The sequence below is a fragment of the Engystomops pustulosus genome, chromosome 1, assembly GCF_040894005.1.
Source record: "Engystomops pustulosus chromosome 1, aEngPut4.maternal, whole genome shotgun sequence".
Lineage (NCBI taxonomy): Eukaryota > Metazoa > Chordata > Amphibia > Anura > Leptodactylidae > Engystomops > Engystomops pustulosus.
This window is the reverse complement of record NC_092411.1, coordinates 70,835,838-70,852,968: the sequence shown is the minus strand read 5'-3', so window position 1 is coordinate 70,852,968 and position 17,131 is coordinate 70,835,838. Positions and strand designations below refer to the sequence as shown.

Sequence of the window (17,131 nt, the reverse complement as noted above, 5' to 3'; positions counted from 1 at the left end):
TGGAATTTTTTTCCCGCTTCCCAGTACACGGCATGGAATATTAAATACAGTCACTTTCGTTTGCAATTTGTTACACAGAAAACAAGCCCTCACACTGCTGTCTACATGGAAAATTAAAAAAGTTATAGATTTTTGAAGGTGGGAAGTGAAAAATCTAAACGCTAAAATGAAAAATGGCCCTGGCGTTAAGGGGTTAAAATTATTCCACTGTGAATGTGTACAAAGAAAATCACTATTGGCACAGAATGTTTTGAAGGAGCAGAAAAAAATCATTGGCTCTACCAGCTATTGAATGAGACTTCACACGTCCTTCCTCCTTCCACTGTATGACTCATTGGACATGACTAGTAACACTCTTCAGGGCTGGAACACATTGACATGATCCTTAAAAGATGTATAGATCTGGAGGGAGAGGATCCATGCCTTTGCTTGCACATTGTCACTTCTGAGACTGATACAACATTGATAAAATCTAGGAGATTTGTGTGTTTGGACCTGTGATTTCCCAGTGGGGGCTTTTCTGTTCTTTTTTTGTGCTCTAGGAATTGATGGTAGCGAATTATTATGTGATATTCTGCAAATGTGTAATATTGTATATGTACACTGCCATCGTATTTTGCATGTGTGTGATAGATTTATTTTTGCAGTCTTCCAGACAAAATAAAATGAGTATCTACCTACTTATCTCTAAGAATGTTGATTCCCTGGTATTTTGGTTGACCTGTTGTAATTATTATATTCCGCTGTTTACATTTAATTGTTTTGTACCTTTTTTGTTTGACGATTTTAATTTCCAAAATGTTTTAGAACGCTTCCAGCCAATCATTTCTAAGTTGTGTACAGAGTTGTATTTGGATATTATACCACAAAAATCTGCTTCATGAATTTAAGAAATTCTTTGATAAATAAACCCAAATTGAGTGTGAGCTTTTTCTTATTTATATGCTTTTTTCTTTTTTGCACTTCTATTTGCAAGTTTTTTGGTGCATTCCTGGATTTGTGGCCCACAACGGTTCACAATTTATCTTTGTTTTTTTATCTATGGTTTTTGTAAACTAGATATTGATGTTTTATAAAAGTTGCAAATATCTGCAAAACAAACAAAAACTGCTAATTACTTTGCACAAAAACTCCACTCCACTGCAGGCATAAGAAAAAGATAAGAATGGGTAGCTCAAATGTTTGAAATTTTCCGTGACCTCTAAATACCGTATATACTCGAGTATAAGCCGACCCGAGTATAAGCCGAGACCCCTAATTTTACCACAAAAAATGGGAAAACCTATTGACTCGAGTATAAGCCGAGGGTGTAGTATACAGCCAGCTAGCCCCCTGTAGTATACAACCAGCAAGCCCCTGTAGTATACAATCAGCCTGCCCCCATGAAGTATACAGCCTGCCCCCAAAAAGTATACAGCCTGCCCCAAAAAGTATACAGCCTGCCCCAAAAAGTATACAGCCTGCCCTCAGTATGCCTAGCGAATAATAAAAAAATAAACTTAATACTCACCCTCCGACGATACTCACTTTTGATGCTAAGTGGCGGCTCCTGGTCCTCGGCGTCAGCTCCCGATCCATTGCGGCGGCTTCTCTCTTCTATCTTCACGTGCCGGCAGTCACGTCCATGCGACTTGCCGGCGGGCGCACAGTGCGATGCGGCGGTGTCGCCGCTGATGACGTCATCAGCGGCGACACCGCTACATCATATTGTGCGTCCGCCGGCAAGTCACATAGACGCGACTGCCGGCACGTGAAGATATAGGGGAGAAGCCGCCGCAGAGGATCGGGAGCTGCCGCAGAGGACCAGGACCGCCGCCGAAGACTGGGAGCCGGAGGGTGAGTATTAATTTTTTTTTTTTATTAACTTGTGTATTTTTTTTTAATTAACTCGTGTATAAGCCGAGATTAGGTTTTTCAGCACATTTTTTTGTGCTGAAAAACTCGGCTTATACACGGGTATATACGGTACTAGTCGCAAAAGACCAACAGATGCAGTATATTATATTATACCTATAATAAGGTAGGAATATTATCTTCAGCAACAATATATTCATAGTGGGAATAAACAATAAAACAAGTTTGAAAATCCCCTTTCTTTCTAAACTAATTCCAGTTGTTGTTTGTGTTTTGCAGGATGCCAGTCTTCTAGAGTATCATTCAAGAGATTATGGTTCACCTCTAGCCCACAGTTCAGTTCTTCTGCCACAGAGGAGACGACCATCACTGCTAACAAAATTCCAGCCTGGCAATGAAAGGTGGGATATTTTCATTCCTCACTCTCTATTCCTGAACGTTCGCTTGGATTGTATAAAAATTGTTAAACATGCAAAAAAAAGCAAACCTGAAAACCTACTCGTTCAATGTTCTGTTTCTCAGGTTTTCACCTGCCATAAAAAAATTGTACTGTATATGCAACATCCCCCACCGGGGCCTAGCCTTTTCCGGGGTTTGGGGGCAGCTGGATCCCTTAGGTATCTGAGTGGCCTAGCGCTCGTCTGCAGTCACAGTGCTGGTTACCAGAGGAATAGGCCTCATCCACACATGGTAGGTCTCCGACAGGTGAAAGCTCAAGAAAGGAGGGAGAGGCTGAAGGATATTTATCCCTTCGGGAACCCCAATGTAGATGTTAAGATCCTTGCGTGATAGCAAATGGGCGCCCTTGATGTTATCAGCCTTACGAATGGATCACTTGATGCTCGTTCGAGTATTAGCGCACTTAAAATGGCTCGTAGCTCGGACGAGTATTTCGCCTGCTCAAGAACGAGCTTTCACTTAAGGATCATTTAAGTGAAGAACACATTGCAGATGTTTCCATACATCTGCTAACTTATCAGAAGACATTAGTGCAGAAAGGTGTTCTTCACAATAGTATGTGAAGAACAAAATGTGTGAATAATCTTCACACATATTGTTCTTCACATACTATTGTGAAGAACACCTTTCTGCACTAATGTCTTCTGATAAGTTAGCAGATGTATGGAAACATCTGCAATGTGTTCTTCCTGTCTGCCTAAAATTTTTCTATTTACATTGTGAAAATAAATAGTTATTTCTTGTATTAAGTCCTTTAATACATCAAATGTGCCTCATTGTGATCATTCAAGATGGATTTCTGCAGAAAACTCACATACTTTACTACCACTAACAAAACACGTAGATGTACCTGCATGCTTGTCCTAAATGTACTTCTCGTGAGCTCATCTAGTAAGCACGCATTTCACTATGAACGGAGAATGGACTGGTCCAGGGACATTCAGTGCGGACAGGTTATATTTTCTTGCGGAAGCTGTAAGTTGCCTGTAGGTGGATTTTGTTTATTAAACTATGTATAATCTTTTGCACACAATGTTCTATAGTCATAAAATCCATAGATTAATAAGAGAAAGTCACTGTTCATTTTTTGTGTATTGTACAACACTAGAGGAAATGCTGAATATTAAGCATGCAGGATTGTGCTTTCATTGTGATACATATGGGAATGGCTTCTGTTCTCTTCAGTATCAGACTACAGCAAGCGTACTTTTCTATGAGTCCAGTAATATATATGCACAAAGCTATTCATTGTATACCGGCAAGTAAAATGTTGGGTGAATGTATTAATAAAGTAGATGCATTGTTAGAAAAAATTTTTATTACATGAAAGTTCAGTTTTATGGTTTATTTAGCTGAATTTTTTGTATTCTGTCAGGTTTTATTATTAATATTCCATAAAAAATAAGACATTTTTTTCACAATCAATGGTGAATACATAATAATATTTTCTTGAAATGAAAATTAATTGCTTATAATTGTATTTTTATTATATTATTAAAACGTCCACTATATACCTTGGCACTGCACTTTTTTTCTTTTCTTGTGATAGCTATGTTTCCTAATTGTTTTGGTTTTATTATAATTATCATTATATTCCTTGGTAGGTATTATATGTATCTTAATATACACATCACTATAATCCCTAGTATCATATGTTTCTTATTATATAGATCATTATATTACTTGGCACAATATTGATTTTATTATATAGAGCTATATAGAGCACTATATTCCATGATACTACTTCTATGTGACTATGTAGATGGTCATGTACCCTGGCACTGAACTTACTTTTTTACATGCATCACTAGATTACCTGCCACTGTATTTATATGGTTACATAGGTTATTATTATTTTATTACTAAATACATAACTATATGCAGTGGCATTATTTATATATCAGTATGTAGATCACTAAAATTTGTAGACAGAAGAGCAGTACTCCTTGGTATTCAAAATTTATTCACAAGTGGAAAATACAGTGCAACGTTTCGGCTGGCTCAATGCAGCCATCTTCAAGCAATGTGAACAAGGTTACATGCTGGGTTTAAATAGCCCCGCAGGATGTGACATCATCAATGGTCATGTGGTACAAACATTCAATGTAAACAACAAAATTGCATAATGCAAATCTGAATATCACCATAATATTGTGTAAAATACATCAGATTCAAGTGTACAATGGTGTACAAGTATTTGGAGGAAACATTCACCATGTTGCGCTCAAAATAACTACCAAGCTCATGTTCAGTGGTTGCTAAGCAACCCCTCACACCGGGTATAGTAACGATCAGCTACAGTGTCCCCCTAGCTTACTGGCACACACTGCGCTTTCCTCACATAAAGATGGCCGCCCTGACATGAGAGTTGGTCTCGCGATACTTGCAGTGCGGAGTTAGCGCCGACACTACGGACAAGGTGTCCCGATTGATTTACTTACTATGAAGATCTCAAGGGGTTAACAATCTTCCTAAAAGCTGTTTCTGATGGTTTGAGGGTAGCAGATTTGAACATGGGTTGATATGTAGTGGGTTTCTAATATTATATATTTAAATTTTCATTAAAATGGTAATGATCCCCAAAAAACACAAAACTTATCAGCCAAAATTTACCACTAAAACGAAGTGCAACATACGATGAAAAAACAATCTGAAAACCGCTTTGATAATTGATAGTCTTCAAAAGTTATAACCATATAAAGCGACACAAGTAGGAATACAAAAAATGGGGCTGAGCCTTTAGCTATAAACTGGCTGCGAAGGAGTTAAAGGGAAGTGGCTTCAGCTCCAATGTAACTTCAGTGGCGCAAGCAGCGACGGAATCGCATATATGAACTCTGAAAGAAGCTTGTACTGTGAGAGAAAATTGTTTATTACGGCTAGGTTTTTATGACCACCGCAAATAATTACTGAGCATTTTTCCTGCAGTGTCTTGTGGGATTTCCTGCAGTTATATTTTCCTCAGCAGTTGTAACCAACGGATTCTTAGAGGAGTCTATTCTGGGCATCATGTCAAGAATATTACACTGTAGTTTCTCAGATTCTCAAAGGAGACTAATAATAATGGTGGAATTGTTCTGCTATATGAGTACTTTCATTGCATTTAGTTTTTTTTAAAGATTTTTACTATGAATGAAATAGAATTTTAAATTAAATACAACTCTTCATGAAAACGTGTGTATATGTATATACAGGTGGTCCCCTACTTAGGGACACCCGACTTACATACGACCCCTAGTTACAAACGGACCTCTGGATATTGGTAATTACTGTACTTTAGCCTTAGGCTACAACAGGGGTCCCCAAACTTTTTACATAGGGGGCCGTTCACTGTCCCTCTCAGACAGTTGGAGGGCCGGATAAATAGCGGTACATGTTACCACATCCATAATACACTGGGCCCCCCCTCAATTAATTATTTAATATACTGCACCCTCTTGTGAACTATTTTATATATTGGCCCAATGAATTAATTAATTGGGTCAATTAATTATTAAATATACTGGGACCCCACTCCATTAATTATTTCCTATGCTGTCCCCCACCATTAATTATTTCCTATGCTGGCCCCCTCCATTAGTTATTTTATATTTCCCCCGCAACCATTAGTTATTTTATATACCCCCCCACCATTAGTTATTTTATGCCAGCCCCCCCACCATTAGTTGTTTTATATGTCCCCCCACCATTAGTTGTTTTATATGTCCCCCCACCATTAGTTGTTTTATATGTCCCCCCACCATTAGTTGTTTTATATGCCCCCCCACCATTAGTTGTTTTATATGCCCCCCCACCATTAAATATTTCCTATGCTCCCCCACACCATTAGTTATTTTATATGTCCCCCCGCCACCATTAGTTATTTTATATACTCCCCCACCATTAGTTGTTTTACACTCACTGGCCACTTTATTAGGTACACCTGTCCAACTGCTCGTTAACACTTAATTTCTAATCAGCCAATCACATGGCGTGCATTTAGCCATGTAGACATGGTCAAGACAATCTCCTGCAGTTCAAACCGAGCATCAGTATGGGGAAGAAAGGTGATTTGAGTGCCTTTGAACGTGGCATGGTTGTTGGTGCCAGAAGGGCTGGTCTGAGTATTTCAGAAACTGCTGATCTACTGGGATTTTCACGCACAACCATCTCTAGGGTTTACAGAGAATGGTCCGAAAAAGAAAAAACATCCCACTGAGCGGCAGTTCTGTGGGCGGAAATGCCTTGTTGATGCCAGAGGTCAGAGGAAAATGGGCAGACTGGTTCGAGCTGATGGAAAGGCAACAGTGACTCAAATCGCCACCCGTTACAACCAAGGTAGGCAGAAGAGCATCTCTGAGCGCACAGTACGTCGAACTTTGAGGCAGATGGGCTACAGCAGCAGAAGACCATACCAGGTGCCACTCCTTTCAGCTAAGAACAGGAAACTGAGGCTACAATTTGCACAAGCTCATCGAAATTGGACAGTAGAAAATTGGAAAAACGTTGCCTGGTCTGATGAGTCTCGATTTCTGCTGTGACATTCGGATGGTAGGGTCAGAATTTGGCGTCAACAACATGAAAGCATGGATCCATCCTGTCTTGTATCAACGGTTCAGGCTGGTGGTGGTGGGGTCTTGGTTTGGGGAATATTTTCTTGGCACTCTTTGGGCCCCTTTGTACCAATTGAGCATCGTTGCAACGCCACAGCCTACCTGAGTATTGTTGCTGACCATGTCCATCCTTTAATGACTACAATGTACCCAACATCTGATGGCTACTTTCAGCGGGATAATGCGCCATGTCATAAAGCTGGAATCATCTCCGACTGGTTTCTTGAACATGACAATGAGTTCACTGTACTCAAATGGCCTCCACAGTCACCAGATCTCAATCCAATAGAGCATCTTTGGGATGTGGTGGAACGGGAGATTCGCATCATGGATGTGCAGCCGACAAATCTGCGGCAACTGTGTGATGCCATCATGTCAATATGGACCAAAATCTCTGAGGAATGCTTCCAGCACCTTGTTGAATCTATGCCACGAAGAATTGAGGTAGTTCTGAAGGCAAAAGGGGGTCCAACCCGTTACTAGCATGGTGTACCTAATAAAGTGGCCGGTGAGTGTATATGCACACCCCCCACCATTAGTTGTTTTATATGTACCCCACCATTAGTTGTTTTATATGTCCCCCGCCTGCACCATATTGTTTTATATGCTGCTGTTTTATAATGAATTGTTTCAGAGATTAGGGTCTTTTTTACTGCTGTTTAAAAAAAAAAAAAATCCTGTACTCACCTCTGGCTCCCGACTCTTCTTTCTTTCTTGCGGTTGTTGGACAGGAAAAGGTGGGCAGCCACGTGACTTCATCACGCGGCCGCGCATCCAGGTACAAGGAGCAATGTGCCCCGGGGTTGTCTTCCAGCCACATCGCTCCACCTGCAATAATAGTGCTCCAGTGGCCGGAAACGGCCGCATCGAGCACTATACAGTGACTAACGGGAGCTTCCTGTCCGGACGGACGGAGGCCCCTGCCTGACTGCCGGAGGCCGCGGCATGGATGTGACTGGGGCCGCATGTGGCCCGTGGGCCGTAGTTAGGGGACCACTGGGCTACAATAACCAGCTATAACAGTTATCACAGGTGTCTGTAATTAAGCTTTATTGGTAATCCTGGTTCTCATGACAATCCAACATTTTTAAAATTCAATTGTGAGAGACCAAAAAAAATTAGGTTGGGGCTACAATAATAAAATATACAGTTCCGACTTGCATACAAATTCAACTTAAAAACAAACCTACACAACCTAAGGACTGCATGATATTTATGTAGATATTTATGTAAAAATGTGTGTGTGTGTGTGTGTGTGTGTATATATGTATGTATGTATATGTGCATGTATCTCACCAACCTCCCCTCTGCTCCCCCCTGCTGTGTTTTTCACAATAAATAATCCCATCAGTAAAATTTTAGGAAGCAGGTCCCAGACTTTATTCCCAGCTCATGTGTTCTTCTGGATGTGAAGAAACATAAGGCTGTATTTCATTATGGTTTCAGCAGACTAGGATTGTAGTAAAATCCCTGCAGTAGACGGAATGTGAAGGAATTTTTTTGTTCTCAGAAAACAAAATGCAGTTGGTACTTCACTGTGTAGTAGTCAGAGCTCTGGTGATGCCCCCTAAAACACTTTTCTTGATTTAAATAAAGATAAAAGTTCATTTTATAAGGAAACAACTGAAGGAGACTTCTTATGAATATATGCCAGAATCTCGCTGCTAGGGGCTACCCAGAAGCGAAGTAAAGCTTTAGTAACTATTTGTGACACAGAACCCCACCAGTGTTTATTTTATTTATTCTTTGTTAGTAACAGTTTATTCTTTTTTTTACAATTTGCAAATACATTTGAAACTAGAAGTTTACAAATACTGTATAGAAAAAGACACCTATGCAAGTTTTTCTAGCCATCTTACATGAAATCAGAATAAATCTAAAGAATACCAAATTTTTTTATATTTGCCATGTCAGAATAATGAGAGAGAATTTTTACATTTACATATACAGAGATTACTATGCCTTTAAACCATTTGGGACAGCCCATATAATAAGGTCATTTCTTTGGAAGCTTGTGATAGGATTATTGGCAACATCTGAGTAAATTGGACACACACCTGTGGATGTATTTGTAGGTGTACCTGAAACACATTGCTCCTTATCGTAGCATCATGGGAAAGTTTAAAGAAATCAGCCAAGATATCAGGAAGAGAATTGTAGACCTGCACAAGTCTGGTTCATCCTTGGGTGCAATATCCAGAAACCAGAATGTCCCTTGTTCAACTGTACAAGCAATTATATAGAAGTACAAACAAGGTGGGAATCTCAAGCCATCATACCACTCAGGAAGGAGATGAGGTTCTGTGTCCCAGAGAGACAAAATTCTTGTATATACTCATGATGGCAAATTAATTCAGACAATTACGACAATTCACAGATCTGACCTGTCTTTATCAGTCTTGATGTTGCATGTTTTGGTTGTCATTTGATATGACCATAATCTTAGTCCTGACTATATCTGCCTGTCGGCTCAGATTCCTTACACATGAACACAGATCTTTTGTACTGCAGGAGGGGAGAGGGGCAGGAGGCAGAGATCAATAGAGCCATGGGTGCTTCCTGTTAATAGGAGAGCAGCTTCACAGACCATATAAGTGTCTTGATCAGGGGTGTGAAGTTGGTAAGCTAAACCTCCTCCAGCCATCTCTTACATATCTACCATGGCTTTATACTGTACCTCCAGACACTGTAGTTTCTGGAGCACCCGTGGGCACATTGTATTAATGAATGTAATACCTGTGCTTAATGGCAGACAAAGAACTATAGTCTGAGCTATTTCACACATTACAAAGGTAAATAATAGAAGGGCCACACAAGGATAGGTTTGTTTTTGCAGAAATTCTTGCTATCAGATTTAATTTGAAGTGTACGGCTTGTACCAAGAGCCGGTTGGATTATGTTGCATTCCAGGCCTTGTTTGTGCTTCGACAAGACTCGGCTTGAAATGGGTGTGAATTTCTGTAGCACGGAGCTGCCTTCAGCTATGTGTATATGTGTATTAGCTATTCTTATTTCAGAAACCTGTATTTCTTCTATCTTTATTTATTTATTTTTATCCAACTCTGTATTTGGGAATCTATTTTGCCTATAAGCTGAAAACCGGGTATTAGTGGTTTGTTTGCAGGAAGGGTCTGTACAGTGGAAAAGGCTTGTAACCCAATATCTGACCTAGTTCCAGGAAAGTACTAAATGACTGTGGAAATACATTAACATATGTTTATAGAAAGAGGCGTTGCTCTCTCTCTCCATGGTGACAGATGTAACCTAAATCCAGTTAAGATGCTACAGAACCTTAAAGAGATTGACCTTTGGTAAGAGTTATGCCATCCATGGTTATAAATGAATGTCTATCCATAAGATTTATGTTTAGCATTGGTGACCTTCTGAATGAATTTAATGAGACTGGTCAGTATGAAATATTATTTTTCGTATATAAAACAAAGAATAGGTTGAATATATTAAAAAGCAGTACATGCCACTCTGATTTTTGTGTCATCATTGCCCAGATCCACATTGTTCTCGACTTTAAAGAGTCACCAGATCTCCATCATCTCTATCTCTTCTAAAAGTCATGTGAAAATGTCACGAGTCATGAGAGGAGTCAATATAGGAAACAGCAGGGGAGTGTCATTTTAGTTATGTTGTCCATAGAAATATTATTTTGGTGTTATGTTAAAGATAAGAATCTCATTGCTCATATGCATCAGGTTTGTGGTTCTGTGAGCTACAGAATCAGAGATCCAGGTAGTTAACACCTTAATGACTTTTTTGTGTTTCCATTCTTAATTGCCCACCTTCAAAAATCTGACTTTTATATTTTTTCCATCTACAGAGCTGACTAAGGGGCTCTTTTCTGTGTAACAAATTGTGCTTTTTTTGTGCCAATATTTATTATTCCATGTCTTGTACTGGGAAGTTGGGAAAAAAATGCAGTGAAATGCATTTCCTTGTGAGCTTGGTTTATAAGCTGTGCTCTTCAAATGACACTCTGACAAAAAATAAACTTGTTTATTTTGTCATCTACTGATGCTAATAGCTTTTTCATACTGTATAGGTCAATTTTATGCGAGATGAGCTGAAGTTTTCATTGCTACCATTTTGGGAACTGTATGACATTTGGAAGTGACAATTTGGACATTTTGGCACTATTTTCCGCTCAGCAGTTCAACGCTGGGAACGTCTCTGTTTTTATGCTTTTATAGATTGAAACTTTTAGGATATGGCGATGCCTAACTTGTTTATTATTTTATTTGTTTATTTTAAGATCTGTTCTAGGGAAAGGGGTGTGATTTGAACTTGTATTTAGAGTATTTTTCGGACTATAAGGCGCACCGGAGTATAAGGCGCACCATCAATAAATGCCTGCTAAAACGTCTATGTTCATATATAAGGCGCACCGGATTATAAGAATGAATGACCAGCAGGTGGCAGACCTATGCATAGTTCATAGCAGCTGTTGTCTGTCAGTATGGTTCATATATAAGGCGCACTGGACTATAAGGCGCACCTTTGATTTCTGAGAAAATCGAAGGATTTTTTGTGCACCTTATAGTCCGAAAAATACGGTATATATTTTTTCAATACTATTTTTTAGACTCCCCAGGGGTACTTTCACCCTACTATTTACTGCAAAACCACAGTATGACAGTATATGGAGTATTTGCTATGGATCTGTAACAGTCTACAGTAACACTGTATTTATATTTGTTATAGGCCATTTTTAGTTGGACAGCTCAAAAGATAATGTGGAATAACAAAAAGTACATAAAATCTTGCATAAGAAGACTACATATAAACATCCTAATTCAGATTTTAGCTGTGAAATGTTCAGATGGGGAGTTCCCTTTAAAACATGTAGAAATTTAATATCTCCGATTTAATGGTAAACTGTAATACACAAGTGTGGTTGTCGTAGAAAGAGTAAATCTCTGAATTTTTATCCCTTTAATAATCCTGTGTAAATGCATATGATAGTTTCTATGCCTGTGTATGCAGTGAATGAAGTGCTTTAATACATTTTTCTACAGGTCTTTATAATTTCCTTTTTATGCATCATGCATTTTGTACTCCTAGCAGAATCTCTGGGTATGAATAATTCAGGCCTCCATACCTCCTTTAGCTCTCTTCAAATATTTAGGCCTGTACATGAGCACATGCTTTTTACTTAAATGGGATGTGACTTGCAGGAAGATTCAGATGTTTGCTATATCAAGCATGTGTCCTTCTTGAGAACTTCCCTTTGGTAACGTTATGGAGGGGTCACTGGTCGCGTCAGATGTGTTGAAAACAATACAAAATAATAACTCTTACAATTGTTTTCCAATGTTGCAACTTTTATCTTCTTATTATGTGTATTTCCTCTTTTGGAACATAAGAATGCAGGTATCTGTTTTAGAAAGAAAGAAATATGAATAAATATAATGTGGGTCTGAAATCCATTATGAAAAAATCTGCTTTGGCTAATATAATAAGTATTTATAGATTGACATCACATAGGCACCCCGCTGCGAAATATAAAGCCCACTGTAACTCTAAATGAAGACCACAAACTACATACAACTAAAGTAATGCAGATTATTTATAGAGGTGATGTGTTAAAGCGCAGCCAGAATTCCCTTACTAATGCCCCGCTTTCCACAGGTCCTCAGAACTACATGGAAGAGGCGACCCACATAATTATGTGTCTGACCTGAGCAAGCAAGCTGATCTAGACATGGCAGAGTCTAAGCGGCCCAGACTGGATCTGTTACAAGAGCAACTGATCAGACGCTCCCCACTTATCAACCAGGGCCAACATGGAGCTGGAGAAGAGCTGGGCAAGGTAAGATCGCCTTAAGCCACCAATGCAATTCTCTCATAGGTGCCAACTCTTGATTGAAACCCTTCCTTCGGGTTGGCACATTTTATTTGGTGAATGATGGGTTTGACCTAATTACTGAACATTTACCATTAAAGGGGCAGTCGTTTTTTAAAGGCAGGTTGTCTGAGGACACTGAAAAGTTTAGTATATTTCTGCTAGCAGATGCTGTATGTTGTTGGGTAATGAGACGTGACTGGTTGGTTGTCAATGGGTTAAATGAATGTTGCCTCTGAAGAGATTGGGAATTATGATAACATTGTCTTCTGGGAAACGCAAATCTGTTTCCATTTAAATCTTGTTTTTCCTCCATCCACGGAGGATGGTACTGAGATGGTTGGAATGCTGCGCAGGTTCTGCTGCGGGATAAGGAGTTGAGTTAAACCAGCGGGCCTGTGTTGCTTTTGGATACAGGCCACTAGGGAGGGAGGGTGAGATGTTCTGTTACATATCATTAACTCTAAAACCACTTAAATGTGTCTTCGCTAAATGTATGATATTGTCAGACTGATATTGCAAGATCTGTGCAGCACTGCGTAATCTGTGTATGCTATAGAAATAAAGGAATTGTTATTATTAAACGTATGTAACTTTATGCTGGGCACTATGTACAAAATAATTTTCCCACCCTGGAGACCAATAAATTGTGTTGTATTGTATTGTATTGTATTTTACGGTTTTTAGAATGCTTTTTCTTGGAGATTTGACCATTGTATAGATAATTCCGAGGCCCAATTCTCTCTTGTATTCAGACCACAGTATCTTTTGTCTTTGAAGCAAGAATAACGGATGTCTAATGGATTAGTTAAAATATACATGGATTTCAGTTATTAACCCCTTAAGGGCCAGGCCCTTTTTTGTTTTTGCGTTTTTATTTTTCACACCCCACCTTCAAAAATCTATAACTTTTTAATTTTTCCATGTAAAGAGCTGTGTGGTGGCTTATTTTCTGCGTAACAAATAGCATTTTGTAGTGGTAGTATTCAATATTCCATGCTATGTACTGGGAACCGGGAAAAAAATTCTAAATGCAGTGAAAATGATGAAAAAACACATTTGCGCCGTTTCTTATGGGCTTGGTTTTTACAGCTTTCACTGTGCGCCCCAAATGACAAGTCTACTTCATTCATTGGGTCAATATGATCACGGGGATACCAAATTTGTATAGGTTTTAAAATGTTTTCATACATTTACAAAAATTAAAACCTCCTGTACAGAAAAAAAATTCTTCATTTTGCCATCTTCTTGCCCTTATAACTTTTTCATACTTTAGTGTACGGATCTGTGGGTGGTGTCATTTTTTGCTACTTTTGATGACGTTTTCAATGCTTTTATTTTTAGGACTGTACGACCTTTTGATCACTTTTTATAGATTTTTTTCTATTTTTCATAATGGCAAAAAAATGCCATTTACGACTTTGTGCGCTATTTTCAGTTACGGGGTTAAACGCAGTGAAAAACGGTTATTATATTTTGATCGGGCGTTTTCGGACGCGGTGATACCTAATGTGTTTATGATTTTTACTGTTTATATTTGTAATATAATTTTTGTTACTTTTTTAATTTTTTTTTTTTTGCTATTTTTCAGACTCCCTAGGGTACTTTAACCCTAGGTTGTCTGATTGATCCTACCATACACTGCCATACTACAGTACAGTACTGCCATACTACAGTATGGCAGTATAAGGGGATTTTGCTCACCATCTATTATAATGTGCAAATCTTTGTGTGATCCGAGGGTGTCACGGGGAGCGACGATCGGAGCCAAGATGGCGGGGCCCACGCGTCGCCGGCTCTTTAATGCCGCCGGCAGCTTTGCAAGCAAGCACCGATCGCGGGTGATAGCGACGGGCATTTGCTTCATTATGAAGCAAATGCCCGGTGAGTATGAAGAGGGCTCAGCCCGTGAGCCCTCTTCATACTCCCCCATGCGCAGCAAGACCAAAGGTTACGTCTTGTTGCGCTATGGGGTTAAAATCAGTGGACATTGGGCGAGATGTATTAACGTGTCGATCATTAGACCAGCGCAGAGTATCACAAGATCCTGCAAAAGATTTATTGTGTCTGATGCTGGATGATAAATCTGCTGCAGTATAAGACTGTCTACTCATACTTTACTCCTCCTCCTTTTAGTTGGTCTAGTTTGCTGTGACAGAATATTGATCTTTATGGCGCACGGGCTATTTCCTGCAAGGGCTACGCCCCCTTTTTAACCGAGGACATTTCCCTTTTCAAGGCAAGCAAATGCATTTTTCGATGTAACCGATGTGTTTGGTAGGTTTGAAAGCATTTTTTTTTTTTTTTTTTTGGTAGAAGCGTAAGCAACTGTATTAACATTTTCACAGCTACTTACTCTTCCATCCAATGAAAAAAAAAAAATCTTTTAAAGCAGCCAAACGCATTGGTAAAATGTAAACGAAATTGATATGATATGGGCGACCCTATTAGCGTCTTATACTTACCCTGGAAAAATTTTGTATAAATCTGTCCCACTTCATCTAAATTGTTCTTTTTTGCGGTGAACCAAAGTATTGTAGCCCTGGGTCCACGGGTGAAAGGGATCAGACTTATCTTTATATAAATAAACCTCAAGCATTAAAGAGTTTGATAATTTTCTCAGTATATTTCTTGAAATCTATATTTGTCCTTAAACTGAGGTTTGAGAAATGCTTTGGAAATTTCTTACAAAGTCTTTGTTGTGGTGTTACAGCTAGTAACTAGATTGGTGTCCTGTGGTCTACTTGGAGTTTATCCAGCATTGTCCATGATCATTGCATCTCCATAAAGCTCTGTTATGGGAACACTAATCTGTTACTGGGATTAACATCTCCGAGTTTCCAGTGGGCCGGGCCTCCCCGTTATTCATGAATCTGGCTGTGACTTGTATTGACCTTGGCTCCGGTCCCAGTTGGCCAGGAGGTAAACTCTTACTTGCATACTGCTTAGCACATAGCGTGTGAGGGAAAGGCTGAGCAGGAACAGTTTCATGAAGCTGAAACACTTTGTGTGGATGTGTAGGAGTGGATTTAGCTTCAAACCAGTCCTTCAACAAATCCGGGAAGTAACGCCTAGCGGGCGGAAATGGGGCCTGGTTTGTGTTATGTCACATTCTGGATAATATGTTGGGGCGAGCCAGTGGAAGCTGTATTATGTGTATGGCTGGGAATCTTATTGTTACCCATTCAGTGCCAAGTGTAATGATGTATTGAAATAAAATGTATATGAATCCACATGTGTCTAAACACTTGAACTGGACAGAGAGCTGCTTTCCTGCATTGGATTCGTTTATACTTCTGGGCCCTGAGTCAGACCTTTGTAAGTCTGCACCCGCCTTGGATTTAATCAATTTTTTCACAGGGCCGCCCTTTCTCTTTTTATCTAATATGTGTGTGTGTGTGTGTGTGTGTGTGTATATATTATATATAATATACACAGGTGGTCCCCTACTTAAGGACACGCGACTTACAGGCGACCCCTGGTTACAGAAGGACCCCTCTGCCCACTGTGACCTCTGGTGATGCTCTCTGGATGTTACTATAGTCCCAGGCTGCAATGATCAGCTGTAAAGTGTCTGTAATAAAGCTTTATTGATAATCCTTGGTCCCATTACAGCAAAAAAATTTTGCAACACTTTGGCAACAAAAAATTTTGTCTGGATCTACAATTATAAAATACACCGTTTCGACTTACATAGAAATTCAACTTAAGAACAAACCTATTGACCCTATCTTGTATGTAACCTGGGGACTGACTAATATATATATCACACACAATGGGCACCAGCAACCACCCGGATGCTGCAGTATGGGTAAGAAAACCTATAGTCAGGACGTCATGGCAGAATATTGTGAGATTTTAGTTTGGTATGAGAGGCAGAGCCTCCGCAGGTCTGTTGTATTTTTTCCCAATTCCTTTTTTTTTTTTTTTTTTACTATGACTTTCTCTTGAATTTTTTTTTTTTTGCTATTTCCATTTACTACCTTTTTTCACATTGCACACAGCATGCCACCTGGGCATGTGCAAAGATGAGCCAGGGTTATAACAGTGTCAGACCTGGCTTATCGTGATCACCAAGTCAGCAAATTTTAAATTTAATAATAGTATGTGTTACTATAGGAAACACTGTGATTGTATAACATGCTTTCTCTACGGGCTCCTTCACACAAATGAGGTATTTGGCACCCGGTCATGGCGAGCACATGGTATCTCACTGCACCGTGACCACATTATAAATAGGGCATTTTCTATATCATGCTTCATCATGGCGGTGGCCGCTGTGCTTTCAATGGAGAGGGGAGGGGTGAGGAGCTATATGTCCTTACATTGTGAAATGGCTGCAGGATTTACCCCAGTGAGGAGTGCATATCCT

General features: G+C 39.4%; 1 protein-coding gene across 25 annotated transcripts in view; it reads left to right on the top strand.

Moving 5' to 3' along the window:
* NCOR2 (nuclear receptor corepressor 2) overlaps window positions 1-17,131 on the top strand; it is a 248,449-nt gene that overhangs the window by 87,775 nt on the left and 143,543 nt on the right. For all 25 annotated transcript variants that reach the window (XM_072144332.1, XM_072144335.1, XM_072144346.1 and 22 more), the window contains 2 exons: window positions 2,134-2,255; window positions 12,546-12,726. In XM_072144332.1, coding sequence (XP_072000433.1) covers window positions 2,134-2,255; window positions 12,546-12,726 — 303 coding nt within the window. The remainder of the gene's footprint in view (window positions 1-2,133; window positions 2,256-12,545; window positions 12,727-17,131) is intronic.